At 37.6% G+C, this 27,627-nt stretch overlaps 1 protein-coding gene across 2 annotated transcripts in view; it reads left to right on the top strand.

Moving 5' to 3' along the window:
• Positions 1–234: 234 nt before the first annotated feature.
• Positions 235–27,627, top strand: part of CIT (citron rho-interacting serine/threonine kinase) — a 71,178-nt gene continuing 43,785 nt past the window's right edge. For both annotated transcript variants that reach the window (XM_009287519.1, XM_009287518.1), the window contains exons 1-12: positions 235–330; positions 1,093–1,234; positions 2,500–2,675; positions 4,018–4,119; positions 4,335–4,477; positions 5,422–5,515; positions 6,907–7,110; positions 8,326–8,479; positions 15,965–16,145; positions 23,431–23,536; positions 24,409–24,552; positions 25,917–26,036. In XM_009287519.1, the coding sequence (XP_009285794.1) occupies positions 235–330; positions 1,093–1,234; positions 2,500–2,675; positions 4,018–4,119; positions 4,335–4,477; positions 5,422–5,515; positions 6,907–7,110; positions 8,326–8,479; positions 15,965–16,145; positions 23,431–23,536; positions 24,409–24,552; positions 25,917–26,036 (1,662 nt within the window). The remainder of the gene's footprint in view (positions 331–1,092; positions 1,235–2,499; positions 2,676–4,017; positions 4,120–4,334; positions 4,478–5,421; positions 5,516–6,906; positions 7,111–8,325; positions 8,480–15,964; positions 16,146–23,430; positions 23,537–24,408; positions 24,553–25,916; positions 26,037–27,627) is intronic.

Genomic DNA, 27,627 nt, shown 5'->3' with positions numbered 1-27,627 from the left:
GCACCGCCAGGGTTTGTCTTCCGTCTGCAGCGTTTCCCTCTCCCCGCCTTTCCCAGAAAACGCGTTAATTGCTGTTACACTCCGGATGCGTTCAAACTTGCTACTTTCGATAAATGTTGTCTCCAAGGAAATACAAATGTTGCTTAAATTATACTCCCCCACCCCCTTTGTTATTGCCTCTGCTTGAAAGTCCCGGCTCTCTTTTTCAGGTGATCTTTTCTCCAAGATAATAAGATGTTGAAGTTTAAATGCGGTGCCCGAAATCTGGTAGAGGCAGGACCGATGGAGCCCATCACCAGCCGAATTTCTCGGCTAAATCTGCTCTTTCAGGTAAAGAGCATCTGGCGTGGGATTACTGATCTCGGTTTTGTTGGTGTCCATACCCAGCGTATCAAAATACAGTTTTGCTTGTTCATGTGGGCACTCCAAGTGTGCCTGTGCGGTCCTTTGGAGGAAGGGGTAAAAGAAGGGGATAACCTGTTGAAGTTCAAAGCGTGTACCTAGTTTGCACAAAGCTCAGTGGAGAGTAGCTGGTCTTATATTTGTGTGCATCTGTTAATGTTTTAGCCTGAGTGGATTTTCCCACATAAAGATGAAATGTTGCATCCTGTGCCCTGTAATCTGTAGTTTTTTCATGGGTGATGTAGCTGAGGGTTTGTCATGAGATGGATTTACCTAACCAGCTGCTATTTGATCATCTGAGGTTCAGCAGCTTTTCCTTCTAGAGCTAATGTTGATACTGATTGCTTAAACTATTTGTACCGTGAGAAAAAACACATGGTACAATGTCAAGAAAAAAGCCACTCTGATCAGAGTCATCAGTAGGACGTAGATAGTTTCAAGAAAGCTGTGATTTGAACTTTAACAATCTTTAAAGGATTGTTTTGTCTAAAAGTAAAATACCTGTAACAGCTATTACAGATAGACATAGTTGATATATTTACCTCACACTTCTGTATCATTTGTCTAATTTCTGAAGTAGTGATTTTTTAAAATGGATAATATATAATCTGCTTTATACATATGTTATTGATTTGAGGGTTTTCATTGTTGTCTGAGACTCCATCTGCTGTTGCTTCTTTTTTTTTCCAGGGGAAGCCACTCTTTGTGACTCAACAGCAGATGTCTCCTCTCTCCCGGGAAGGCATCCTTGATTCTTTATTCGTTCTTTTTGAAGAATGCAGAAACCCCGCTTTAATGAAAATTAAACATGTTGGCAACTTTGTCAAGAAGTGTAAGTTTGTTTAGACTAATTTTCAGGTGTCATTTTAAAAGGTATTGCTTAAGAATCTGAATGCTTAAGTAATGCTTTAGTTGCTTTGATTCATTAATGATTGTAACCCAGGACTTTGAGCATCAGACTTTTTGTGGACAGACCCAACATTGCAGAGGGGACCTTGGCAATCTTAGTAGGGCTTTGTTCAGGTCCAAAAAGGTCAAATGCAAGTGGCTTCTGAAGTGCTGTGACTTGAATGTGCATCCTTCCTAGTCTGTACTATATTTATAGTTGAGGAGTCGCTTTCTTTAAGTGTCCAAGTACTGCATACAGCAAAGCTCCAAGTCTGCACAGTAGAAGGATGTCAGAAGTTGAGAGCAGGACAGTGACTAGAGGTATGAGGAAAAAAGAGATCTAGAGAGAAATTTGGTAATACTTGGCTCTTTCAGCTTGAAGTAATCTTTTGGTTTGCATGCGTTATCCAAATTTTGCATGTGTAGCTTGTAAATAGTAATTCTGTCCTTCAGAAATATAATTTCTAATGGAGTAGATACTTTACTGATTCTTTGTGCAGATTCTTTGCGGTGGGGGAGGTTCATCAATTTTCCATTAAGATATACCAGAAAGCCGTTTGGTTAAAAGTAACTTACCATGTCCTCTATAATAGTTCCATCCAACAGTTTCTAGATATTATTAACAGAGAGTAATTTTCTGCTAGTCTGAAGAATTTTTAGAACAATCTACAGAGAGCAATTGATTGTCATAGTGCATGCTGGTTGAAACTAGTCAATGGAAAACTTGAATGGAATATCTGAAATAAAACGTCTGTGGTTATTTGTTAGACAATAGACTAGTGCCTCCCACAGGCAGAGGAGAAAACCCTGCCACTTGACTTGTAGAACTCAGCTGGGTAAAGCCCTCATTTAGAGCATACACTTTGTATCGGTAAAGGATGGTTGGAAAGAAATTGGAAACAAAAGAGGCTATCAGCCTATGATGTTATGAATGGGACAGAATTATGGTTGCTATGGGAACCGTCTTACCATTTCCCGATTCTTTTGTATGTACCATATTTCAGTCTTAACTATGCCTTAATACAGTCTTTTTCTAGTTCTTATGCATACTGGTTTTTTTTAAGAAGCATATTCTGGAATGATTTAACATTTCTTGAAGTCTGGAACTAACTACTTTTTTTTTTTTTTGTTTTATTCCCCATTTATGGAGCTGTGTTCGTTATGAAATGCCAGTTGGCTAATGTAAAAATAAGTGTTTTATTTTTATAGATGCAGAGACTATAGCTGAATTAAGGGAACTGCAACCCAGTGTGAAGGATTTTGAAGTAAAGAGTGTGGTTGGCTGTGGTCACTTTGCAGATGTAAAAGTAGTAAGAGAGAAAGTTACTGGTGATGTATATGCTATGAAGGTGATGAGCAAGGAGTCCTTGTTGGTGCAGGAGCATGTATGTATATCTTTCTGTTATGACAGTAGAACGATAAATTACAATTTATTGAATGTTTCCTTTTTGTCACTACTATTAGAATTAAGTTAAAAATGTATCTTGAGAAGGATCATCCCACGTTTCAGTGAAGTAATATATTTGTATGTAGTTTTGCTGTGTTTATAAAAGCCATTGTCATAGACCATGAATCTATTGGGTGAGGTGCCATCCGAAACAAAAAATGGCCCTTGTCTCAAAGAGCTTACCATCTAATTGCAAGACAACTAAAAACAGATGAAGAAAATACTGGATCAGTATTGATCAGCTTGATAATGGCTTGAATTTTCAGGCGATCTATTAATTAAGTTTTTTTTATTTTAAAGAGCGACATAGAATGTCAAGAGTGGGTGTGAAGGCAAACTGTGGTGACTGGATTTTTATGGAGAGCCTCTCACTAGCTTGAGAAATGTGTTACTTGAAAACTTAAAAAAGGGATAATGGAGGTTGTTATCATAGTTTGGTGAGAAACAGAAGTTAATCTTTCACTGACATGAGATGATAAGTAGAACAGAGATACTCCATGAAAGACCTTGTGAATTTATACAGCAATACCTACATCAGTTGTTCCCAATATTTGGTGCGGTTAGGTTGCTCCTGAGATCCCTTAGCATTGTTTGTGGCTATCAGAACTGAAGATAAACTAAAATTGCTCTTGCTGTGGCATAGGTTGACAAGAAAGCAAGGTATGATACTACCCTCAATATGACACTTGCTCAATCTTGTTGAGTGTGGGTCAGTGAAAGTAGGGAATGTTGATCTAAATGAACTAGCAGTATCTCTGTAATAAAATGAATTTCTTGTTGTCTGGCTGCACATCTAAATAATTAAATCGTTGCTAGAGGATTTCAAGAAAGCCTTGTATTTTAATACCTTACAATGGATTTCTTACTGAATTAGCTGTAAGATGCTATCTCATAATTGCTCTAGCTTCTTTTTTGCTTGTCTGATTCTTTTGAGATTAGTTTTATTTTATTAGGGCCAGTCCAGATGAGGTCAACCAAGATTGCACTCCAGACTGGCAGACGCTTCACCAGTTTGAAAGGGGAGCTGGCCTTTGCAGGGACTATTCAGCTGAAAGCAAGCTAGACAACAGAAGGTGGGAGGGGAATGGAAAACACAAAGGAGTAAAATTACCTTTTTTTTAAGGTGCACATCACAAGGAAATAACATTTAATATTTTCTGTGTAATTATTTTGCGGTGGGTGCCTTTGGCACAGACTCAAATCTTTCTAACGCTAGGGGATTCTACTGTATTCTAACTCATTTTCATCATGATATAACCGAATGCTTCCTTTTTTTGTAGGTGTCATTTTTTGAGGAAGAACGCAGTATATTATCTCAGAGCACCAGTCCGTGGATTCCACAGTTACAATATGCATTTCAAGACAGGAAAAATCTCTACTTGGTAATGCCTAGTCTTTGCTTCTTTTCTCTTCTATTGAACACTTATTGCCATTGTTATGTTGAAGAACAATGTGATGGTTGAAATGTGCACATCTTCTGTAAATTTTCCTGCATTACATGCAACTGTTTGATATGTGTCCGGTGTAATATGAAGGAGTTGAATGGAATGTCTTTTGTATATCTGGACTCTATCTGTTCCTTTAAAATTTTATGTAGGTTATGGAGTATCAGCCTGGAGGGGACTTACTGTCACTTTTAAACCGATATGAGGACCAACTAGATGAGAATATGGTGCAGTTTTATCTTGCAGAGTTGGTTTTAGCCATTCACAGTGTCCATCAGATGGGTTATGTACACCGGTAGGTAAAGATTGCTTTGCGTTGCACGTAATATTTGATCAGTATCATTCCAGAAAAAGCGTTCTGGAGTGATGCATTCTTGTTTTTTTATATTCCGTCCTCTTTCAGGACAGTATTTCACATGCTGTAACAGAAGAGAAAATTAGAAAATTAATCAGACCTCAACTATAATTGTAGCTAAAGGCATTAACTTTGATGTAAAGTTCAAACTAATATCAAGAAAGGATTGTCACATATATTTTCTGGAGGCTTAGTAAAAAGAAGCCTTAATGTTGCACTATAAAAAAATTAAAATCTTTTCCAGAGATTGTTGCTTTTAGCACCAAGTAGTATGGGAAATTAGTGTAATTGTTAAAACTTGTTGTGTGCTGATTGGTGAACAGGGCGGTATAGGATGTTGGAGTAGTTAAATATCACAGAGGTTTCTAAAGATCATATCAAGGCTTGAAGGCTGTTACTGTATGCATTTTCAAATCATGTTGGTGTTTAATAAATTTATTCCATTCTGAGGCTTTGGAAACGTTATGAAGTGTTTTATGTTCCAAGCAGCTGTAGTGGCTGCGCTTAGAGCATAGACTGCGGCTTTTTAATGCAAGGTAGCTGCCTGGATTTGAAAGATGTACAGAATAAGTTGTGAGGAGATTTGGGAAGAAAGCTACGTAATACTTCATTGTAACTCAGTTAGAATGTAGTCAAGGTGTGAAACCACCTTCTCTTTCCATCCTCTGTCAATAATTATTAACTTTCCATGAAGTAAGGGGATCTTTACTACTTTCATGTTTGCTTGGAAACAGAACAACAGTTGGAAATAAGATTCCCACTTGTTAAGATTTTATGCAACTGAGCACACGGTTGAGCGTAGCTGAAAAGGGATGTCCTGTTGTCTAGATGTGACAGTGGGGAACGGTATGGAAAGGTACTGATTGCTTTCTTCTTGCTTACAGAGATATCAAACCAGAGAATGTTCTTATTGACCGAACAGGACACATTAAACTGGTGGACTTTGGGTCAGCTGCCAAAATGACAGTGAACAAAATGGTAATAATGTGGATTTAAAATGGCTTGTTTGGATAGTCCAGTCAAAAAGGGAAAACTAACTTTATATCTGTTCCTTGATTACACCTTGTTCTTCTACCTTTCTTGTCCAATAGGGAATCTATTCACAGTGGTATTTTTCCATTTATGAATGGCTTTTCATACATGAGCTTGAGTATCTTTTGCAGCTCTCAGTAGACATATATTTGCCTCTTAAAATTTTAATACGCAAGTAAGGTAAAGGCAAGTCTACTTTCTCATGGTGCTGCACTGCAATACAAAGTCATACTTCTAGAGATTCTTCCAACTGTTCAATGCTGTGTTTAAAGAAGGACATGGATTTATAATTGTTCATAACTGGACTGAAAACTGTGTTTGTAACTAAGGTGGCATAGTTTTGAAGACCGGGGAGCTCTTGATTGAAATGAGTCACATTCCAATGTTCTGGGCTTTACTCACCAGAAAGCACTATATTCAAAGCCGTGAGTCGGCTGAGTTTTTTATAAGTTGCTTGTAAATTTAGGTAACTGCATACAATTTCAAGTGATAATTTGAAATTAAAATATATCTGAGTGAGAATATGAAGCTCTATACCAGATTCCTGTCCTGGTTTACAATTTTCTTAGTATTGTGACTCTTAATATTCTGTTTTCTGTGTTCTTCCCTTTTCAGTACTTCTCTGCATTGCATTTTTCTTTTAATTTTTTTCTTCACATTATCTTTTCAGTCATCTTCAGGTTTTTGTGTTAGTCTGCCTGCTGTTTAGTTTCATCCTTTATGCCACTGAGTGCAAAAATGATTGCAGTTTTGGCTCCTGAATTACCTTTTCTAAGCACTCCAGAAATTCAAATACTAGTACTTTGCTGACCATGAACACAAGGTAAAAAAGTAGGGATGACGCAGAATGGAATGAGGGCAGGGAATATTTATGTCTAAATTTGACTATTTTTGAAATTCAGCTATGATGTCCCTGTTAATACCAGTTGAAGCAGTAGTGCTAGAGTACGTATACTGCTTAAAACATTAGCGTTTAGTAATCCTGTGCTTTTTGGAATGCCGCTTTTCTACTTGAGCTGTTTGCAGTTTCTAGTAACAGTTAGCTCTGATAATTTGACTCTTCTTTTTTTTATACCAAATAGCTTTCTTTCTGTTTGTTTATCAGCAGTTTCCTTTACCTTGCACTTTTTTGCTTAACAGCCTTGCTTAAAATTACTTACTTAAAATTCACTTGGAGGGCTGAAAACTGTCTAATTTAAAAAAAAAACAAACAAAAAACAAACACCAAACCAAAAAAAAAACCCCAAAACAAAACCCAAAAAACCAACCTGTTTTATTACCAAGATCACAATGAACAGAAAGTGCTGTAATTTCACTTGGTATATCTTTGCTTCTAGGTAAGTGCCAAGCTACCTGTTGGCACACCTGACTACATGGCACCAGAAATGCTAACGGGGTTGAATGGGGATGGCAAAGCTTCTTATGGTCCAGAATGTGACTGGTGGTCCCTAGGAGTCATTGCGTATGAAATGATTTATGGAAGATCTCCGTTCACTGAAGGGACTTCAGCAAAAACTTTCAATAACATCATGAACTTCCAGGTAGTAGAGAGAACCCCTTCCATGTTCTTGGGTAGAAAGGCTGTAACTAAAGATCGTGTTTTTACAGTTGAAAAAAGAGGCTTATGGCTGTCTCTTACTTTGTCATGTTCGTAAAATATTTAGAATATATGCTTTCTGTTGTTTTTATATGTCTCTGCATTGTAGATATCAAGTTATTTTTTGTAACAGGTGTTTAAAAATAGCCATCTGTGATGCATGAATTAAAAAAGATTTAGCTGTCCATCTTAGGCAACTATAATTGCAGCATCTCCAAAATAATCTAGAAAAGGGATTGAAAGGATGAATTGTGGATTGATAAAGTTCCTGAATCTTACTAAGTGTTTCTGGGTAGTAAAGACAAGGGCTAGCTATGAAGAGCTGCAGAAAGGCTTGAGGATATTGAGTGTCTGCATGATTAAAACATCATGTGAAATTTAGTGTAAATAAATTTAAACCAATGCATATGAAGGGAAAAGTATCCCTACTTTACCCAGTGGTGGGCTCAAGAACAGTATCTTGATGTTATAATCTATGCAAGTGTTAGTTTAGTTCTTGGTAGCAGTCCAAAAAGCAGCACATAGAATGGTAGGAGTTAGTAGGAAAGAAAAAAACCACATGTATAGATGGGAGGAAGTGAACAAAGAATGCTTGCCCATTACCTCTTCTAATATGGGAATTAGGGGCATCAAATGAAAGTAGCCAGCAGTAATTACATTACAAACAAAAAAGGATACTTCATACGGCACATTCTTGTGCTGGGGAGCTCTTTGCCATAAGTTTGCAGCTACTGGATGTTTATATGGGTTCAAGGAGTGACGAGAAAAATCCACAGAAGAAGAATCCATTGAGATCTGGCAAATAAAAAGACATCATCCCTGGTTCAAAAAATCCTAAGCCACAAATCCCTGGAAGTTTGGGAGAATTTTCTGGGGAAGTGTCTTGTTTTACTCTTCCACTTGTGTATGGCCATTGTTCAGCATAAGATGGTGATCTGGGTCTACCATTTGTCTCATTGGGTATGGTTGTTCCTATGTTCTTATCTTTACTGCAGTAAATGCATATGAAAACCTGTTTGGAAAAAATACACAATGCTTTTATTTGCATGCTATAAATATTTATTCTTTGTGCCTGACATATCTCAGAATAATGAAACTTAATCTTACTGTTCTAAGACTGTTTTCCTACTGAGCAGAAATCCTTTTCTTTCTAATGCAGAGATTTCTGAAGTTCCCAGAGGATGTGAAAGTTAGTAGTGAATTTCTTGATCTGATCCAGAGCCTGCTTTGTGGGCAGAAGGAAAGGCTGGGTTATGAGGGACTCTGCTGCCATCCATTTTTTTCTAAAATTGACTGGAATAATATTCGTAACTGTAAGTAGAATAATACTGCATTTATAAACAATTTCTGTTTCTTTGGGTAACATGAAAATTTGTACAATATGAGTATTTAATTGTGTTTGTTCTGAATAATTATTCGTAATGAAACAGGATTGTGTCCTGGAGCAGGTGTTTTTAACAAAACAATTCATTTTGGTTTTTGGATAGGCTATGTTAACATCTCTCAGGTGAAAATTGTAAGGTAAGATGAAGTTTAATACAATTCTATATGAATTTCTGATGGAATTGCCGTATTACTGCAGGCACTGGACTGGAAAATCAAAATGGTCCTTTCCATGTCTTTCCTCAGATTAAAATGCATCAGTATGTTCTTTCAGGCCTTTTCCACCTCAATTTGCTTAATTTTGGCTTAAGCTTATTATTTTTTGTTGTATCTTCAGATTTCTCTATTATTGCTTGTGATCCAGCTTCATTTAAGTTTGGGGTTTTTTGTTGCTTTATTTGTTTGGTTTTTAGCTCCTGTAGGTGATAAAATGTCAGTGGTCATAGGGGCATTGGATTTTTTTCCTCAAAGTTAACATGGCTAATACATGATTCATTTTTTGTCAAAAATCTGTTCATTTCACTAGGAATGGAATAAAATCAGTGAAACATAATTTTCTATGCAGAAAATTGTTTATAATGCTATGGGAGCAATGGAATTTAGTATTTGGAAGTACTGAGGCACCAGCTCCATGGCAAAAGCATATATTTCACAGATCATCAATGATCTATGTATGAATACCTGACTTGTGTTGGACAGTATTTTAAAATATTTGGACTGTAAGATTATCTGGGCAAGGAACATGTCTGCCTTATATTCTTTATCAAATATGCTGTAAGAGCAATGATTGTGCTCCATTTTCCATGATAAATTGCTAAGCCAATGCTGCTACTTTTGATGACTATCTCAGCACTTCAGCTGTCAGCTCCACAGAATGTTTACTCACTTTTCTGTTGATTCATTAATTTTAAACTTGTGGAGCTGCTGTTCTGCTAAATTCCATTGTTTCTGCCCTTTGAGAGCCATTGAACCTTGAGTCTTTTTCATCATTTTAGCATACATTTCCCAGACTTCAGCTCGCTCTGCCTTCTTTCCCCAGAACCCTGCCTAAGCCACCAGTTTCTGTTTCTGAAATTTTTGTATTGCATTTGTATCATATTATCTCAGATCTGGAAAATAAATGACACGTGAGTATATGTTCTGGTGTTTCCTTGGCAATCGTTGGTCCAGTATTCACACGACTGCACAAGCTAATTGAGTGTTTTGCCTTTTCATGTGACAACAGTGATACTGATGGACAAGCTGGTAGGCAGCCCTGATGTGATTATAATGTTGAAATAATCATTCGGGATTTAAAAATCCCATTTCTGTCTGCAGCTGGCCAGTGGATTGCATCATTCCCTGTAATATCTGGACCTACCTACTGTGAAGATTCATGCAGTTTTGACCCCTGACTTAGTTGTTATGTCTCAAACTTCATAAAACCCCACTGTAACTAGCACAAAACACAGCGGTCTGCTTGCTTTTAGTAGCAGATTCAATGTATCACCTGTTGCTTTGCTCTCTGCAGTCATTCTCCATTTGCTGGTTTATTCAGGGCAGTGTCGCTGTCATTCTATTCAAAACCCTTGTCGGGTTTGACCCGGGCTATCTAAAATCTAAAAGTTTCTTTCTTATCTTGCCCTCTGCTGATAGTGGTGTTTAACTGGAGCAATGGCAGCCTGAGAAAATTAGGAAACTAGTGAGTGCTGGAAGAGGTCACAGGATTTAGATTTAAAGAATCTCACTCCCTCAAGTTAATCTGGTCAAAGATTTTGGGGGTATGGAATGTTGGACTCGATGATCTTAGAGGTCTTTTCCAATCTAAATGATTCTATGATTGTTAAATAAATTCTGTGTCAGCATGGTCAGACTTTCCTCTAGTCTATAAAAGCAATGATGGTTTTTCCTATTTCAGACTGAGAAAGGTAGGGAAAAAATAGGTATCCTTGCTTTGCAGGTATTTAAATGATCATGCTGGGAACTCCAGGATAACCATTCTTAATGCACCGATTTTGGTTAAGAATGTGTCATTAAGGGGTTTTTCAGTGTTACATTTTGTTGTCATGGTAACCTATGAAACACTTTTCAGTAAACCCCTTCCCAAAAGACAGTTTCCTCTAAAAAAGCTCCCGGCTTCCTTGGGTTCAAGTAGCATGTGTCTGTAGAAGCAGCTTTTAAGTTACAGAAACAGAATCCAACTGTTAAACCTAAGGTCAGGTTTAACTGAATCTGTCTCAACAGGTAATTTTCCCCTTCCTTGGAGTATTGTACGGAAACATACTTACAGATTTTCCTCTCTGTATTTGTTGATTTCTGCTATTTAATGACTTCTAAAGCTTCTAAAAAACCTCCCAAAAACCAGACACCACCACACCCCCCCCAACCGAAAGAAAACAAACCAAAACTTTTGAAAGATTGTGTTGATTTACTTGACAGAATTTTCTGAAAATATTTTGGAACTTATTTACCTAGAATAAATGTATTTCTATCTGTGTTTCAGCTAAATGATCAGGATTTTAACTGGAAAGTTGATAACAGAACTATTTGAGTACTTGATAAGTATCTAAAATCAGAGGTAGAGAATGGGGGATGACATACTTGAGTTATTGACAACAAGGTTGCATTCTGTATAATTTGGGGATTTTGTTAATCACCTTTTGTTATTTGGAATCCATAAATTACATCAGCTGTTTAATTTGGAACCAAAAATCCGCCTGCTGAAGGCTAGGTGAGAGATGGTCAGAAGACTGTCATTGTCATCTAAGCGATACGTATGTACAGTATAAAGAATCTTTCATTTTAAGAATTGTTTTGTAACTGCAGTCCAAGAGGTCTTGAAAACGGAATGTCGTATTTGGACTTGCATGAGGGAACTATATATATGAGATGAAAAGAATTAATGTCTTGTGCAAATGGAAGAACTTGAGAAAGTGTTGGAGACTGATTTTTAAGCTGTCTTCTGCTATTAAACAGGCAGGAACCCAAATCTCATTGTTCATTAGTCCAAGACTTCCTTATCCTTGTGAACCCAAAGTTGTCATTCAGTATGTTAAATGAAACATCTTGATGTTTAACTGCTGAATGCTTGCCTTCAGAAAAATGTCTTGACTTGTTTCTCTAAGCGGAGATCACTTTCATGTCAGCTTGAAGATCACTTTTATTAACAGAAATGTATGTGTTGGGTCATTGTCTTGACAGAACAGAAAAGATGTTAAGGTAGTATTGTATAGATTGGTTAGAACTAGTATAATGCCTTTTTTAAAGTGGTCTTAGAGAAAGCATCCTTAAACTATGTGTCTTGGACTTTCTATTTTCTGTTTTTCTTCCATAACACTTTGCTCAAATAGGCCTCTTAAAGCCTGAGGAAGAGTAATGCCTAACCTACTTAAAAAGGCTGTGTGGATGCTTTTCCTCAGAAAGCACGTGTAGATCACCTTGTAGATCAAGAAAAGACCCATTTTTATTCTTAAGAAACGTTCTGTATTTCCTTTAAATTTCCTATTTCAGTTAAGTCTTTCACTGTCCCAGGGGAAATGCAGTATCTCTTTTCTGAATTTGCATGAAAATATTTTGAAAGGATGGAAAGACCCGATTAAGGCAATGCTCCTTGAACAAGTCATAAATACACACACTAGTGCAGAGTTTAAAAAAAAAAAAAAAATAAGAAAAGCGACTTTCCATAAGAGACATTTTATCTAATCTTAATAAACTGGTTAAAGTACTGCAGTGTATGTGTGGTGGTTTTGGTTTTTGCTTTTTGCTTTTTTTTTTTTTAAACTTAGCAACCTACAACACCCCCTTTTCCTCTGAAAGTCATTCTTTGGAACAGATGGAAGAGGATTACATCCTTCCACAAGTGGGGAGGTATCTAGGCAAGCAATTGGCTTTTTTAAAACATGCAGTTCTCTACAAGATACTTTAAATGGTAAACAGAACATGTACGTTCGTTTGTAACATATCGGAGACAAAAAGAGGTCTTTATACCAGTTTGTACGAGTGGAAGCATCAGGTTTACTGTCTCTTTGAGTAATAGTTTTGCCTCCCTTTTGGCTGAGCCTGAAAAAAATGCAAATTTTTCACCTTGTCAGATGCGATGGCATGGTTTTAACATTTAGTTCTCAGAAGCTTATCTTGACCTCCACTAAAGGATTCTTCCCCTTAAAGAAGCAACTGATGAGCATATCAATATATTTGCATTTACCAATCTTCATCTTGCTCTGAAAATACTATAGTTGTGTGACAGTCCTCTGATTTTAAGCAGGAAATAATTATTTAACTAGAGATTATGTCACCATGTGACCCACATTTGAGAACAAAATGGCTCGTCTGTTTTAGCTTGTTTTTACAAGACTACTCCATTTATTTTGTAGATATTTTGGACATCGGTCAAAGGACTCCATAGTCTTAGCAATAAAAGACTATGAAGAAGCTACCAAATAATTAATAAAATCAGACAGAGTGGGTCTAGCTTTTTTTTCCTTAAAGATATTCCCTCTTACTCCTAAGTGAGTTTTCCTCCAGTGTCCTGAAACTTCTGAAGAAGTTCTGCTTCTCATTTCCAGTCACTGTTGACAGTTCAGAACTACTTGACATCTAGAGGTGTTTTTGTTGAATGACTGTTCTTTCTAAGTTTTCTTTTTAGTTGCTACTATTTCTTGATACCAATATTGTAACAAGGTTATACTGCAAAGTTGCAGAGTTTTTGAACAGTTAGTCATGGATTTTCAGTGAATGCAAAATAGAGGGCAAATGATTTTTTCATTATTTTTTGATCTAGTGTTCACAATTCTTTGTTCACGTCTTTTATTAAGCATTAGAGGAAACTGTAGTGTAAAACATTGTGCTCTTTAAACTAGTTTTCCACCAGCCCCAAAGGTTTGCTCTGTCTCACATTCAGTTTTATCTTTTTGCATCCATTGTTCCCCTGTTGAGTGCTTTTCATCTTTTTATGTGCATGTTGATCTTGGGCATATTTAAATTATATTTCCTTTTATGCATGTGGTTTGACTAGGAATTCTTGTTGTTGGTAAGAGGAAAGACTCTCTTTAATTGCAAGGGCTTGAAGATGACTCTTAAGATTTTCTTAGCTAATTTCTGGTGAGAAGTAAGGCATTAGATCTCTCTTTCAAAGAACAAGTTATCTGTCAAACTCTGAGGAGTATATGCCAGGGTTGTTATACCATTATAGAAAGGCAGCTGTGTTGTTTTTTGCTACCTCTTTAAGAAAGATTCTAGACTTCCCGAGATGAAGTGAATAGTTTGCTGTTTTCTCTATTACTTTACCTCATAGGTAGTATCTGTCTTCAAAGACAATGTTAAAAACCCCATGGCAACCCCTTGCTGTAAGAGGATGTGCAAAGTTCTTTCAGCAGAGGTCCTAAATGGAAAAATATTAATTCCTGAACTTACCCTCCTCTGCTATGAATTAACTGTAACTTTGGGCTTATATTTACATTAAAGATGATATGATTACAAACTGTTTTCTGTTGCTTCTCTGTTTTTGATCATTTAGAGCATATGAAAGAGTAGCTGGACATTATCCTGACATGAAGTGAATTAAAAAAAAAAAAACCCAAAACAAAAAACAGATCCCAATCAACATTCCAAAGCTATGTTTACAGTACATAAATATCAGCATTATATTAGATCTAAATTTATATTATAACCAATAAAATAGCAGAAATTAATAAATTCATGATATTGACAGAAAAATTAAATGTTCTGGAGCCAGTAAGTAAAACTGCTTACTACAGAACCTATTTAATTTGTATATTTCCCCTGTTTATCTCATTCTAATGTACTTGGAACTACTGTACGTGAGCAGCATCCTATCTGCTTCATGGAATTTCTTCTCACTTCCCTGCTTGGGAGCAGCGTCAGAATGGCTCCTTGGGGAGCTGCTAACAAAGCCTGCGTGTGTAGTTGTGATTTGGCAGTTTATACAGACAGATTTTTTTTTTTTTTTTTTTGGCTATTAATGCTGGTCTGGTGGGTAGTTTAAGCGTACGTTTGTCTAGAGAATTAAGAGTTAAAAAGCGGGCTGTGAAAGGCTTTGGCAACCTAGAGGGAGCTAGCAAGCTCCAGCCGTGACTCATTCTGCCTGTGTCAGTCAGATAAGCATCAGCATCTGTCACGAATGCGGGCAGGTAGGGTTAAACTCCGAGCATGCAGAGAGTGAGGAGCAGGGAGCCTGCACTGCAGGGGTTGTAATGTTTATTCCCGGTTCTTCAATTCTCATCAGCCCTTCAGCTACAGGAGATCTATACTGGATCCATGGTAACGGTTTTAGCACACTACACTTCCATCAGCGTGTGACAATGGGCTGTGTTCTAGTTGGTGGCTGAAGAGCTGTCTCCTTTATAGAGCAAAAAAGAGATTAGATTTGCAGTGAGTGAGGACCTGAGTGATGAAATAAATTAAAAAAAAAAAACAAAAATAAAAACACCAAAACCCCCCAAAACTTAGAAAATGTGATTTAATGAGGTAGAAATTGCACAGCAGGCTTTTGTGTTCATTCCCTTCACACACATAGCCAAGCCAGCAGGTAGCTCGGGTGCTGCACATCATTGAGAAGAACTTGTTCTTTTGTTCTGTTGGTTAATTAAACTCAAGCAAACATGAGAAAATCAGCTGAAATTAAGCAACTGCTTAACAAGTTAAGTGGTACCAATTTAGAAATTATGGTAAGAAATACACTGTAATTCCTGCTATTTATACCTCTCTTTAGAGCTGATTGTATCAGAGCCAGACTGCAGTGGTGTCCCAACAAGAGTTCCAGATCTTTAACAAGCTCTTTTAGAGAAATAAAATCTTACTGATATTTCTTCCCTTCCTAAAGACCAGTTAGCTTCTGGTAGCTATAGTTTATTAGAATCTTCCAGGGGAAAGACTAGTTTGCTGCTGATTAGAAGCCCATGCTGGGAAGATTCTTGGGAGTATTAAAGGGTAGATATATCCCTTAGATGACTAGCAAAGGATCAGGCTACATTCTCACGTAGTGTCACCAATTGGTTAGGTTGGAGACATTTTCTTTTTCTAGATGAATCAGAGTTGAATTACTTTTAGCTATATTACAGTAATGATTTTCTTAGCCTGGTGCTTTGATTTGATTTAATGTATGTGTTTAAAAAAAAACCAAAACAAACCTGGGAAAAAAAAAAGCAAACCCAAAAAACAACAATCCCAAATCCCCAACCTAAAACCCAGTTTAATCAGTGTGGGAGACATTCTGCCTGCAGAGTGGTAGCCATGTTGGTAGCTTAAGGGTTAATCTCTTGTTGCTGTAATACGATTTGAGAGCAGCAGCTCAGTCTGCTTGTGTTAGCAAGATTAAAAGCAGGAGCTGCAGTGCCATCGCAAGCACTGAATGAGTGGGACTGTAGCAGAGTGAACTGTAGCTGAATTTTGTCTTTTCTTCTTGCTTTTTTCACCAGCTCCTCCCCCCTTCGTTCCTACTCTCAAATCTGATGATGACACCTCAAATTTTGATGAACCAGAGAAGAATTCGCGGGTTTTATCCTCTACGCGCCAGTTGAACCCAGCAGGCTTCTCCGGTGAAGATTTGCCATTTGTGGGGTTTACATTCATCAAGGCATTAGGGATCCTCAGATCAGAGTAAGTACGAATTCCTGCTTAGGTGGACAGGACCACTGGAAAAATGTGAAGGTTTGTTACAGTGAGGATGGTGTGTGTGTGTGGAAAAGCTGTTTCAACTGGCCTGTACTCGGCTTTAGGGAAGCTGCCAGATTCTGGCTTTATCTGTTGCTGCTGTAGCTTGTGCATGTCCTACTGTTCTGTGATTATTTCTGGGATGAGGGGGAGGGAAGAGAACGGAAAGATTGATTCTAAAACAGTTATTGTTAAAATTGTTGTTCAAATACTTTGAATTAGTTGTTGCTGTTAACCAGGGAGCAGTAGGTGATCGCATTTCTGGTATTGCAGATCCCTGAAAGAAGGAGAATGCTGAGGAGTTCAGAGATGGAAAAGTGGGGGGTTGTTATTTTATTGGGTCAGAGAGTGGGCACCAAGTGCTGGGGATGTGTAAGGCTGAATCAGTGATCCACAGAAATGGAGCTCCACTAATCTGGGAATGTGCAGCGATGGGTCAGTGAACAGGAGAAGGAGCTTCACGGCAGCTGACTGTGTGCTGTTGGGTCAAGTTAAATACGAAGACTGCTGTATTGTGTGTTAAGAGACTGGAGATTCACATGAAGTATGCACGGTATGTGTTTGTGGAGGCAGGTAAAGATCTAGAAAAAATGGTTTTCAATTGAAAGAAAACATGCTTTCTGAGAGAATGGAGTCGGAGAAAAAGAAAAATATAAATAGTATGGTATAAACCATTTGGTGTGGTGGGTGGTTAGTTTCTGATGATAGAGCTATTAAAAAAAGTATTAGTGCAGTACGTTAAGTTGAGAAGTCCTTACCTCAGTATCGTGAGGCCTCTCAGGAATGCAATGGCTTTAGCTGGGTTAGTGACTCAATGCACTAAGGCACTGTGTTTTCGTGTCAACCATCGTTCGTTGCTGCTAGTGAGTTCCCTTAAGGGACTTCGTTGTCAATCTGTCTTAATCAAGTTTTCATTATTTTTGTCATATTGGTGGTGATAGTTGCTCTGCGGTAAGTGTGTAACCAAATCTGGTGATACTGTTGACATGTTTGATCTTGCCCACGCTGTGAATCAAGGTTATGTGATGGTTATGCCAGTAATAAAAAGGGAATCTTTGATTGTCCCTCATCAGCAGAGTTGCTTTTATGACAATAGAGGAAGGAAGGGAGAGGACGTAACAGCCAAAAAAGTATTCTTTTGGTGAAATGATCTATCTAATGGTCAGCAGAATTAGAAAAATGGAATGTTATGTCTGTAGATACCTGGGGTTAAAATCTATCTTGATTTAGGAGTGAAACAACTTACAGTGTTATCTTTTCTGCCTGGGGAACTGCAATCCATCTATCAAGGCTACATGACCATTCACGACAGTCAGAAGAGGCTCAACAGTGACCATAGATGTATGTATGGTAAAAATGTATATGTAATCGGGGCTCAGGACTAGAACTGAAGAGGAGCGTGAGGTAAAGTCTCGGGAACAGTGGTGTAACTGTGCTGGAGGCTGAAGGCTGAAAAGTAATATAGATATAGCAGATTAATTAATATGCTTTCTTTGTGGAGCTAGTACCGAAGATGCGTATTGAAGTTATAGTTGAATTTTGGTAATAGATGAGAAGGGGTACAGCAAAAGAATATAGAGATTAATGTGCTCTGGAGAAATTTTGACTGAAGTAAAATTTCTGCTTGGTGTGGCCTGTTTTTTTTCCTGAGCTGGAACAGAAAGACATCATATACTTAATTTTCCCCAAAATAATTTTAATATAAGTAGATCTTAGTGGTTTCCTTTTTGAATGAGATCTCGATGAATGCACTTTGATATTTTTAGCAGTAAATACTTGCGTTTTGTTCTAAGAAGGTGATTTAAATATGGCAAAGAGTGTACGGAGACTTGAAAATATCTGTATTTAAATAATGCAGTGACTAGTTTATTCTCAATATCACTGCAACACTGGGTCATAAAGATAACTTCTTTCTTACAAAATATTGTGTGGTGTATGTTTTACTTGAGGAAATAAAGTACTGTTTCTGCCCACACTAGCTTGAATATCAAATTCTAGATGGGGAAGAGAACAGTAAATGGGGGGGTAGGCTTATCTGTTGTGGATTTTGGGATGTCTTCTCTGGAAGGTCCTAAGTCATCAAGTTTATCAGTCCAGAATTTTTCTTCTTAAAATCTTTCTTCTGAAAGTCTAACCCTTATGGTTGCTAAGTGATGCAGATCTGTTTTCCTGTGTCTGCAGCATGATAGCTCTAATGCCTCTAGTGCTGCTCACAGTTAGGCCGGGCAACTGCAGAGTGCCATTAAAAAGGTCCTTGAAACTTTCATTGCTTTTAATTTGAGAGCTGTAAAGCTATGAAGTTTAGGGTTATACTCTTGCCCTTGTTCACTGGACAGTAAGAAGCCATAGCCGAGCTAGGAATTTCAAATACTTCAGATAAAGGACAGTTGGAAAAAAAAGGACAGAAGAAGGATAAAAGAAGTTCTCTTTTCCATTCTTCTCTTTCTCCCAACCACTTAGGGCTAGAAGGGTTCACCTAAGTCACTTAGACCTGTTGCCAGAAATTATATAGTTGGTGTGTAGTTTAGAAGGGTCCATTGAATGAAAATGTTCTGTATGTTGTCCCATACCGTGAGTTTTGGGAAGAATTTGTGACCCTGTAACAAATGTAAGATCTAACAAAAGAGCAAAAGGCATGACAATAATGTGTCGCAGGAAGCCATCAGGAGAAATCAAGGGCATTGCTTATGTCATAGGTTCCTGTACTAGCAAAGTGTTTGTTAAATAAATCTCCTATATGATTCTAAGAACTGGGATTGGGCTGCAGAGAAGGACCAGCTAACTCCTTCTCCCATCATGGCCTCTGAATTCTTGATTTGGGGGAGAAATGCCTGTTTGACTGCAAATTTGGCTGCTGGTTTGGCTGTGAGCGTGTGACTGTGACAAGATAACAGGCAACTGAGAGTTTAATTCCATTAAAAGCCAGCCCCACCTTACTTCCTGTCCCTAACTGCGGCTGATCTCCAGTGCTTAGAACAAGTGAGAAAACCCCGTAGATGCCAGAAATATGCATCAAGTGGTGAAATAAAATTGTTCTCGTCCTTTGCAGGTGACTAGCAGAAGCCCTAAGGCATAAGATAAAAACATTATAAATCCAGGGCTAACCAAATCTACCAAAATACCTAATAAAAATAAATACCTAATAAAATATACCGAAATACCTAATAAAAAAAGTACCTAATTAAAAAAAATAGTTTATGATGTAAATTTTTGCTTGCACTGTCCTCTCTTAGACTGGAGTAAGGAGCTAAAGGGGCCTGACTACTTATGATACAAAACTTAGGTTAGTAGTTTAGCAAATACTTACTAAACCACAACCTAGAGCTATATTCCCAGGCAAGGCTGACAGTGGGACTAGTACCTAATCTCAGTTGCTGATACAGGGTTTTATTTTTTTTAATTATCTTTCAGAATGTCATAAATGGAATCCTAGTAATTCTTGAACTGTGGTCTGTGAGGCTTTGGTAGATGGTCCAAATCTTTTCTGTAGGTTCCTAAGAAGTGGTATTTTTCAAGATTTCTTTTTTTTTTCCAAATTTTAAAATTTGATATGGATTTGTGATTGTCATTATAAAATACTGAGAGTTAAAATGGGCCATTCTTCCTAAAAGAAGGACTACTGATTTCTTCCAACAGTTTGTCAGGTTCTGGTAAACTCTTTCACCAAAGATAGATTAAAGAGGAAGCAGAGGATGAGCATACCAAAAATATGCTTTGCTTCAGCTAGCTCTATTCACAGATTGATGGTATCACTGTTTGGTTTTGGTTGGTTTTTTTTTAGGCCTGAGCAAGCATTTACGAGGGGGCGGAAGGTACAGATGAGTATAATGCTAAAAAGAATAGAGCATGAGGGACGGGGGATGAGATTATAGGCATGTTGTGTGGGGGCCAGGATTAGGACAGATGGTGTCAATCGTTGTGAGAAGGAAGAAGCATAGGTGAGTTGGGGGTTTATAAGAGTGGCACAAAAGGACAAAGAAAGGTATGATGCACAAGAGGGGTTAAGATACGAGTTCAATACCTCAGAATCATCTCATAGCTTTTCCTATACTAATACTTTTTTCTTCATCTCAGCCACATTAAGGCTGGAGGAGTTTTTACACAACTAGCACCATTTCTGATAGTTCTGCTGGTTGAGGCTGTTGCTGATCTAGCTGTGAAATCACTAGCTGTAAGTTAACCTGTTTTTTAGTCATGCAGGCAGTGCTTCTTTTGAAAGTAAATTGGCACAGCTAGTGCTATCAGCGCTTGGTACTATAGACTTGAATTTGGCTTTTTTTTTTTTTTTAATCTTTTATTGCAATTTTCTTGTTGATGTGTGCTGGTTACCTTTTGTTAATCTTTTTTTTGCACTTCAGAGGAAACAGCAGAAACTGCTCTGTTGTGCTAAGAGAATTGATCCAGATGTAGCAGTTAATTACATGAAATATTCTGAGATGGTACCAGCCTGAATGATAGCTTTGCATCATGGCTTTTGATGTCAGATTGTATGTGTTTAATTTCTGAGATGATGCTGACTGAGGAAGAATATAAGTGCCCCAGCAATGTGGGTATTTTCCACCTTGTCATGCCGTGTTGAGAGCTTATATCACCATGACAAGGCTTATTAGATTAGTCACTATTCCATTTCTTTTGATTTCCTCTGTCTGCCCCCTTTCTGATACGTTGAAGGTTGTATGGATGTTCATGAAGTTGTTCTAATATAATTTGTACACAGGAAAGAATTACTGGGAAAGGATGTCTCTTAAAAACTGTGTCCAGTGCTAACTGCAGTCAGCTTCACTTGAGTGTAAGATGTACTGTTTCCATGGCAGGAAAATTGTCCTGTCACCAGGACATATATTTTTAAGGGATTTCTTCCTCCCTTTAGACAGGGATGAGGAAGAAAGATTGTAGTTCTAGTTTGTAGCCTTCTCTTTCCTTACAAAACTGACACCAACCCTGAGGAGCAGCTCCCTCTACAGTCACCTGATGAAATTCAAACTTCTGTCAGTGCTGGTCTCCTGGGCTCTGTCCCATCCCATCACTCCTGGCTGAACAACGTGTCTTTGCAGAGCTCTGTATCTTCTTGCCTGAATCTGTGCAGTGCATATGGATGCTTTAAGCTGGCTTGCTAGGAGAAATTTTTGAAATGCAAAATGGTGCCTGTAATATTAGGCTCCAATTCTTTTAATAGCAAATAAAATAAATAAGCAAAAATAACAAATAAAATTAGCCCCTTTAGGGAGGTGAAGTAGAAGCAGCAAATAAAACCAAGTCTGTGAGAACTGGCTAGAGTTTTCTTAGGTAATGTCCCAGCTTTGAAAAGAATAAAAGTAAAAAGGTGATGGATAATGTTGAAACTATAATAAAAGAAAAAAAATATAATTGCTTTAGCCAGTATAGTTCAGACCTGTAAAGCTCAATTTTTATTATAAAAAGATTTTCAGACTTGTCTCAGTACACATTTGCAGCTATTTACATATATTTGATTAACATTTTAAAGCAGATTCCTTAGCGTCTTTTTTAGTTAATGTGAGCTTTAATTTGTATTTTTAGACTGCTTTTTCTCAACTATTCATTTTTAGCCTTGTTTGTACACCCAGCTGTTATTGGGTTCAATATGCGTCTTTCTCAGATGGTTGCCTTTTCTCTGTAGGAGTATAGACACGCTTTATAAATTGATTTTTAAATATGATAATCTGATGGATCGGATTGATTGGACCAGGACAAAAGGAATGCTTTACAAAAGCATTCACTTCTAGCATTTGTTTTTTATTAAGTCCTGATCATATATGTATTGTTGACATGCAGGATTCTTTCTTCTAAGTTTTTCCACATCAGGTTTCTGAAGAAATATTAATATTTGACCTTTCAAGGCAGAATTGGTGGATTTTGCTATGTTTGTTCGCTAATATCAAAACAGTGTTTCCTAATGACTGCTTAAGGTGGTGGTACTGAAGATCTGTTTTGATACAGATATGTTGCTGCAGCATTTTCATAAAAATCCATATGTGTCTTTTTTTGTGACTATCTTGCATATCTATTTGGATTAAGGAGTAGATTTTTCTCAGAAAATGGTGGTGATGGAATCAAACTTTCCTTGGTGTTAAGAAGAGACTGTGCTGCTGCGTGTGGGTGTATGGCTATATGCAGAGAGCTGCTCAAAGCTCATTTCTCTCCATGGGGATAACTGGCTGCATACCAAACTGTGGCCAGGAGAAGCAGAAAGCAATGTGTGGGCAGACTGTATGATCCTTTATTAGCACCTTCATTGTACTTCTGCATTTTCATCTATCAGTTAACACTGGTTCCATCATTAACTGCTTAAATATCTAGTTTGAATCGTTTTATGTGAGGGAGAATGTGATTTTTAAAATTATGTTTTGATGTGTGTGCTTAATTTTTTGGTTGCAAATTACACATTTAAGACTGCAAAGCACTAAAAATATGCTCCAAAACATTGAGTGGCTTCCTATCCTTTTCTAGAAAGAATTTAGACTAACACAAATGATAAACTTCTTAAATGTTGAGTCCCAATTAGACAGAAAGCTTAAGAACATGTAAATATTTTCCCCAGGTTTCTGGAGCCAAACTGTTTTGCATAGTACAGTTAAGTTGTCTCATGAAAAAAATTACATATAAGTGGAACTCTCTGAAGTTCTGCAGTGTGACTAATCATATTGATATTGATTGAGTTCGTAGGGGTCATATGAATTGGGTTAGGAACGTTTCAGTTCAATTTTGATTCACAGAAGGTAAGGAAGGATATTGAATTCTTCTTCCTGTGGTACAGATTATGACATGTTAAAGTTTTTAGGGCTTTTGTACTTTGATAATTAAAAAACCTGTTTAAAAATGAAGTACAAAATAAAAAGCAATTATCTGAAAATTTGTTGTCTTTCCAAATGGTTACATTGACTTTATGCTTTGTTTTTGTTACACTTATAAATCCGTACAAGTTAAGCAAAAATGTTGCTGTGATTTATTGTTTTGCACTCTGACATAAAAGTCGCTGATGGAAAATATTACTATTGTAACTAGAAGTACACATGGATTATTTAATAATGATGTACTGTCATCGGGTTTTATGGTATGTTTGATCTGAAATGATGGCTGTTAGACTGTGATTGCGGCACCTTCCTTTTATCCTGGTATAAGTAAGTACCCAATGACTTTACCAAGGCTGCATAAATGCAGATTTCTGTACCTTTTGCCTATATTCATGTGCTGTTTGGCTTTGCTCTTTTAGATCTGTTTTTTCAAGTGTGGATTCTCCAGCCAAGGTCAGCTCCATGGAAAAGAAACTTCTTCTCAAGAGCAAAGAACTCCAAGACGCCCAGGACAAGTGTCACAAGGTATTTATTTATGCGATTGGCCATCTCCATTGCTCCAGGAATCTGCAACCACTGTATGTCCAGGGATCTGTCAGATGCTGCTGATCATCCAGACTCGTGGTGGGCAAAGTGCTTTTCCTTCAGTGAGGTGGCTTCCTGTCCAATACAAAGGGAGATGAATTTAGGCCATGCTGTTGCTCTAGATACTTTTATCTTAACAAGAAGTGGCTCTGGATTTTAAACAGTCCTTTTCTCAGCGTGACACAGACAACTGCTTCTTCCTGCAGGCCGTGCCTCTTCATCATACTCACAATTACAACAGTACTGTTCTGAGGTTCTCTTCCTAACTCATCAGCTTCTACTTACGTAACTGTTGTCACGTCACTGGTTATGGTGAACATCTTACAACAGTTGCTGTGCTCCAATAAAGGGAAGCCGGTGGAGTATTTTTAAAACTTATTGCTTGTTTGAGACTTTTATGAGAGTTCAATTACTTTTCTCCCCTCTCTGTTCTGGATTTGACCATTTGCTCCTGACAAGGAGATGGGGGGAAACCATCTTCTGGTCCAGCATGGATTTGGGATAAGGTTAAAGTGACCCATCTCTGCAAGTCAGGTGAAAAATGATTGTGTCTTCTTTGCTAACTGGGGTTCGAAGAATGGCTGAATATGAACAAGCAGCTTGAATGAATGGGGTGACTTAGACTTACTACTTGTCCTTAAGAAGAACTGTGCATTCCTGGAGCAGAGACAATGGTATTGGACTTTAAACACCATTTGGAGAAACATAGCTAGAAGTCTCTTGGAGACAAATTCCTTACAAACAGAGCTCTGAAAGTAGCAGTAAACAAAGCTTTTGAAGCCCCCTTTATAACCTCTTGATATTTATTGCAGATGGAGCAGGAAATGACGCGGTTGCACCGGAGAGTGTCAGAGGTGGAGGCTGTACTTAGCCAAAAGGAGGTGGAACTGAAAGCCTCTGAGACCCAGCGATCCCTCCTGGAGCAGGACCTGGCCACCTATATCACAGAATGCAGTGTGAGCCCTTACAGCAGTCCTTTCAGCTCTGAAGGCCTGAAATCTGGTGGTCTTTGCCTTTCTCTTCCATCATGGTTTCAGTGGGGTACTTGATGGAAAGAAAATAATATGTGAGAGGATATCTGTTGAATATGGAGCCCTGAATTGTTTGCGGAGGCTTGCTTGATAGTTTTAGTCAAACTTTGTTTCACAGTCATGTGCTTAGAACATACAGGAATAACTACTGTCCTGGTCTCGCTGAAACTATTTGTGATGTTTGTCTTATTGGTTGTGCTAGAACACGCTTGGGTTTGACTTCTTGCAGGTTTCTTAGCCAGAAGAGGATAGGGCCTGACCAGTACCTAGACAGAAATCTTCAAGGACAAATAAGAAGATTAGGAAACAATGGTGTTGCCTCCATCTGTGGTATTCTGAGTTCAGACTGATCCAGTTCCCCAGCATCATGTCAGGGATGATGCTAGGACAGGTGCTATTTTTTCAGACAGAATATAAAAATGAAGCCTTAAAACTGTGTCTTCAAAAATCATTTGGCATTTTTCATGGGAGCTGGAATGTCTGCCCAGTTGTCCTGGCAAGATTCCAGCGAGGGTATGTTCATTGTAGTTAATAGTCTCTGTATTCTTTCAGTTGGATATAATATTCTGTTTCCTGTCTCGTACCAAGAACAAAAATCCAGATAATACTCTGTTTCAGAGAATTGAAAAGCATTTCTGATGGGTTTGTTTGTTGGGAAGCATATCTTAAAATGGGGCTGAGTGATTTTCCTATACCAGATGCTACTAGGTAAATAAATAAAATTAAGTTTGTATCTTTCTGTTGAAGAATAATATACAGTTCATAGGAGGACCACTGGTCTGTTAAAATTTGCAGGTAAGGTATGTGGTGAGATACAGAAGCAGCTCTTCCGTTCTTTGTAGAAGTTTAACGATGATTAAAGGATTTAACTGACTTAACAGCAACAAGAAAAATGAATAGGCTTGTTGGTAACATGAAGTTGAAGGATTGTATCTAGGTTGTGAATTAATAGTGCTAGATAAAATATAGATAAATGCTGTCAATAACGGATGCCTTTTGTGATCTCTATTTGCGTTTTGTCTAAACCTGATGTGACGAAGTAGAGATTTGAACTCAGATTTCAGTGTAGTAAACAGTGTTTGTAAAATGGGCTGCTTCTATCCAGAGAGAAGCAGCACTGGCCATGAATTTCTTCAGGGTTCCATCACTGGTGCCTCAATTTTTTTTTGTTTGTTTGTTGTTGTTGGTGCCTCACTGCAGTCGAGGAGGCATTTGTATAGCTAAAGATCTTCATTATACAGCCATCTGAAAAACCAAAGACTATGTATTGAACATTTTGCTTTCTGCAGAGCTTAAAGCGAAGCCTGGAGCAGGCACGGATGGAGGTGTCTCAGGAAGATGATAAGGCACTACAGCTACTTCATGATATCAGAGAGCAAAGCCGAAAACTGCAAGAGATCAAAGAACAGGTATACTTGTCTCTTCGGGGAGCAGAGTGTCTATCTACACATAGGCATTCTTGGCATATTCTAGCTCTGTTGCCAGGATTACGTTTTATGTTGGTAGGCTGTGATGACTCCCAATCTGTGTGTTTTCACATGGTTTCTTAAACAAAATGGGAAGCAACAAAATTACACTTTTGTGTATATTGCAAGTCAGCACAAACTCCAAACTTCAAGTTTTTCTTTTCCTAGTCCTGAAAGTCCTTTGTCTATAAACCCAACTTAGGAGAAAGTTACAATGCTTTAGTAATGTGCTGCATTAGAAATGAACTAGCCATTTTAAATGGTCAAGCTATAAAAATTTCACAACAAGTTCATGAATCTTCACCTGGGAGAGAACTGAGCTAGCCTTCATTGTGTGTTTTTTTTTTTTCTTCTTATCTGGCCATTTAAAATGCTTAATAGTCTTTCAAAATAGAATCCGCGCTGCCTAACTGTTCTTTTCCTAATTTAATTTATTTGCAAAGTAGATGTTCATATTTTTTTTCCACCAGAAGAATGTTGAAAATTCATTAATCCATACAGTTATTCGTAAGGAAAAAAAAGTCAAAATTAAATGAAAATACGGTGACAAATGTGGACATTTTTAGGATTTAAAATGGTCTACAAGACAGAACCCATTCAGTTTTATGAATTAATAGCAACATATTGTATTGAGAAAAAGAAATTGAAATTTGCTATGGCATTCAAACAATTCTTTGCAATTATCTGTTGTTGTTCATCTTCAAAGCACTTTACAAACATCAACTGTCTAATTTCATAGTGTTTGAGACAAGGAAGCCCAGAAACCTTGGTAATAATTCTCCAGACATGAGCAGCTCCTATGTAAAAAGTAATGAAATGCAAAAACAACCCTCTGGATGTCTCGGGCCCCTATAGACTTCTACAGCATTCTTCTGGATGGTTGTTTTATGTAATAGAGGGATCTGAAGCTCATTACTCTGTGTTCTGGTGCTTTGTTAGCAAAGTTGCTTTAAATACTGAAGTGTAGAACATTTTTGGTGATGATAAATATCAATAGATTCTTAGGCAGTACAGATGCATGTAACAGGAAAAATAATGCAAGTAATTTTTAATCAAATATTTTGTCCCAGAATCTTTTAATTTGGCTTGTGAAGATTCACGATGACATAAAAATGCTGCTTAGGTCAACAAATGAGTTTGTAATATCCTGCAGACTTTCATATCTGGGGTGGTCTTCTGAGCTATCTGAAACTCACGTGCAAGAACACTGCAATAAAATATGCAGAGATGTTTTTGCTGACTCATACCAGCAGGTGGATTTTAGCCATTAAAGACGGGTCATTATTTTTAAGTCAGAGGGAACTGGGAGGTGAGATGGAAGAGTCCTTTACAGTTTTGCTGTTGAAAACCTGAAGCTTGAGAGAGAACGCGTAAAATTAACAGCAAATCAGAATCTTCAAAAACGAATAATTAGGCATTTGGTATTTTCAGGGGAAGACTGTAGGTTCAACTTAACCCCAGGTACTTGAATAGAAGAGCGTGGTGGGTTTGTGGTTTTTGTGAGGGTTTTTTGTTTGTTTGTTTGGGGTGTATG

Source organism: Aptenodytes forsteri, unplaced genomic scaffold (genome assembly GCF_000699145.1).
Source record: "Aptenodytes forsteri isolate BGI_AS27 unplaced genomic scaffold, ASM69914v1 Scaffold297, whole genome shotgun sequence".
Classification (NCBI taxonomy): domain Eukaryota; kingdom Metazoa; phylum Chordata; class Aves; order Sphenisciformes; family Spheniscidae; genus Aptenodytes; species Aptenodytes forsteri.
Note: the sequence above shows the minus strand (reverse complement) of the source record. Positions and strands in the feature narration are given on the sequence as shown.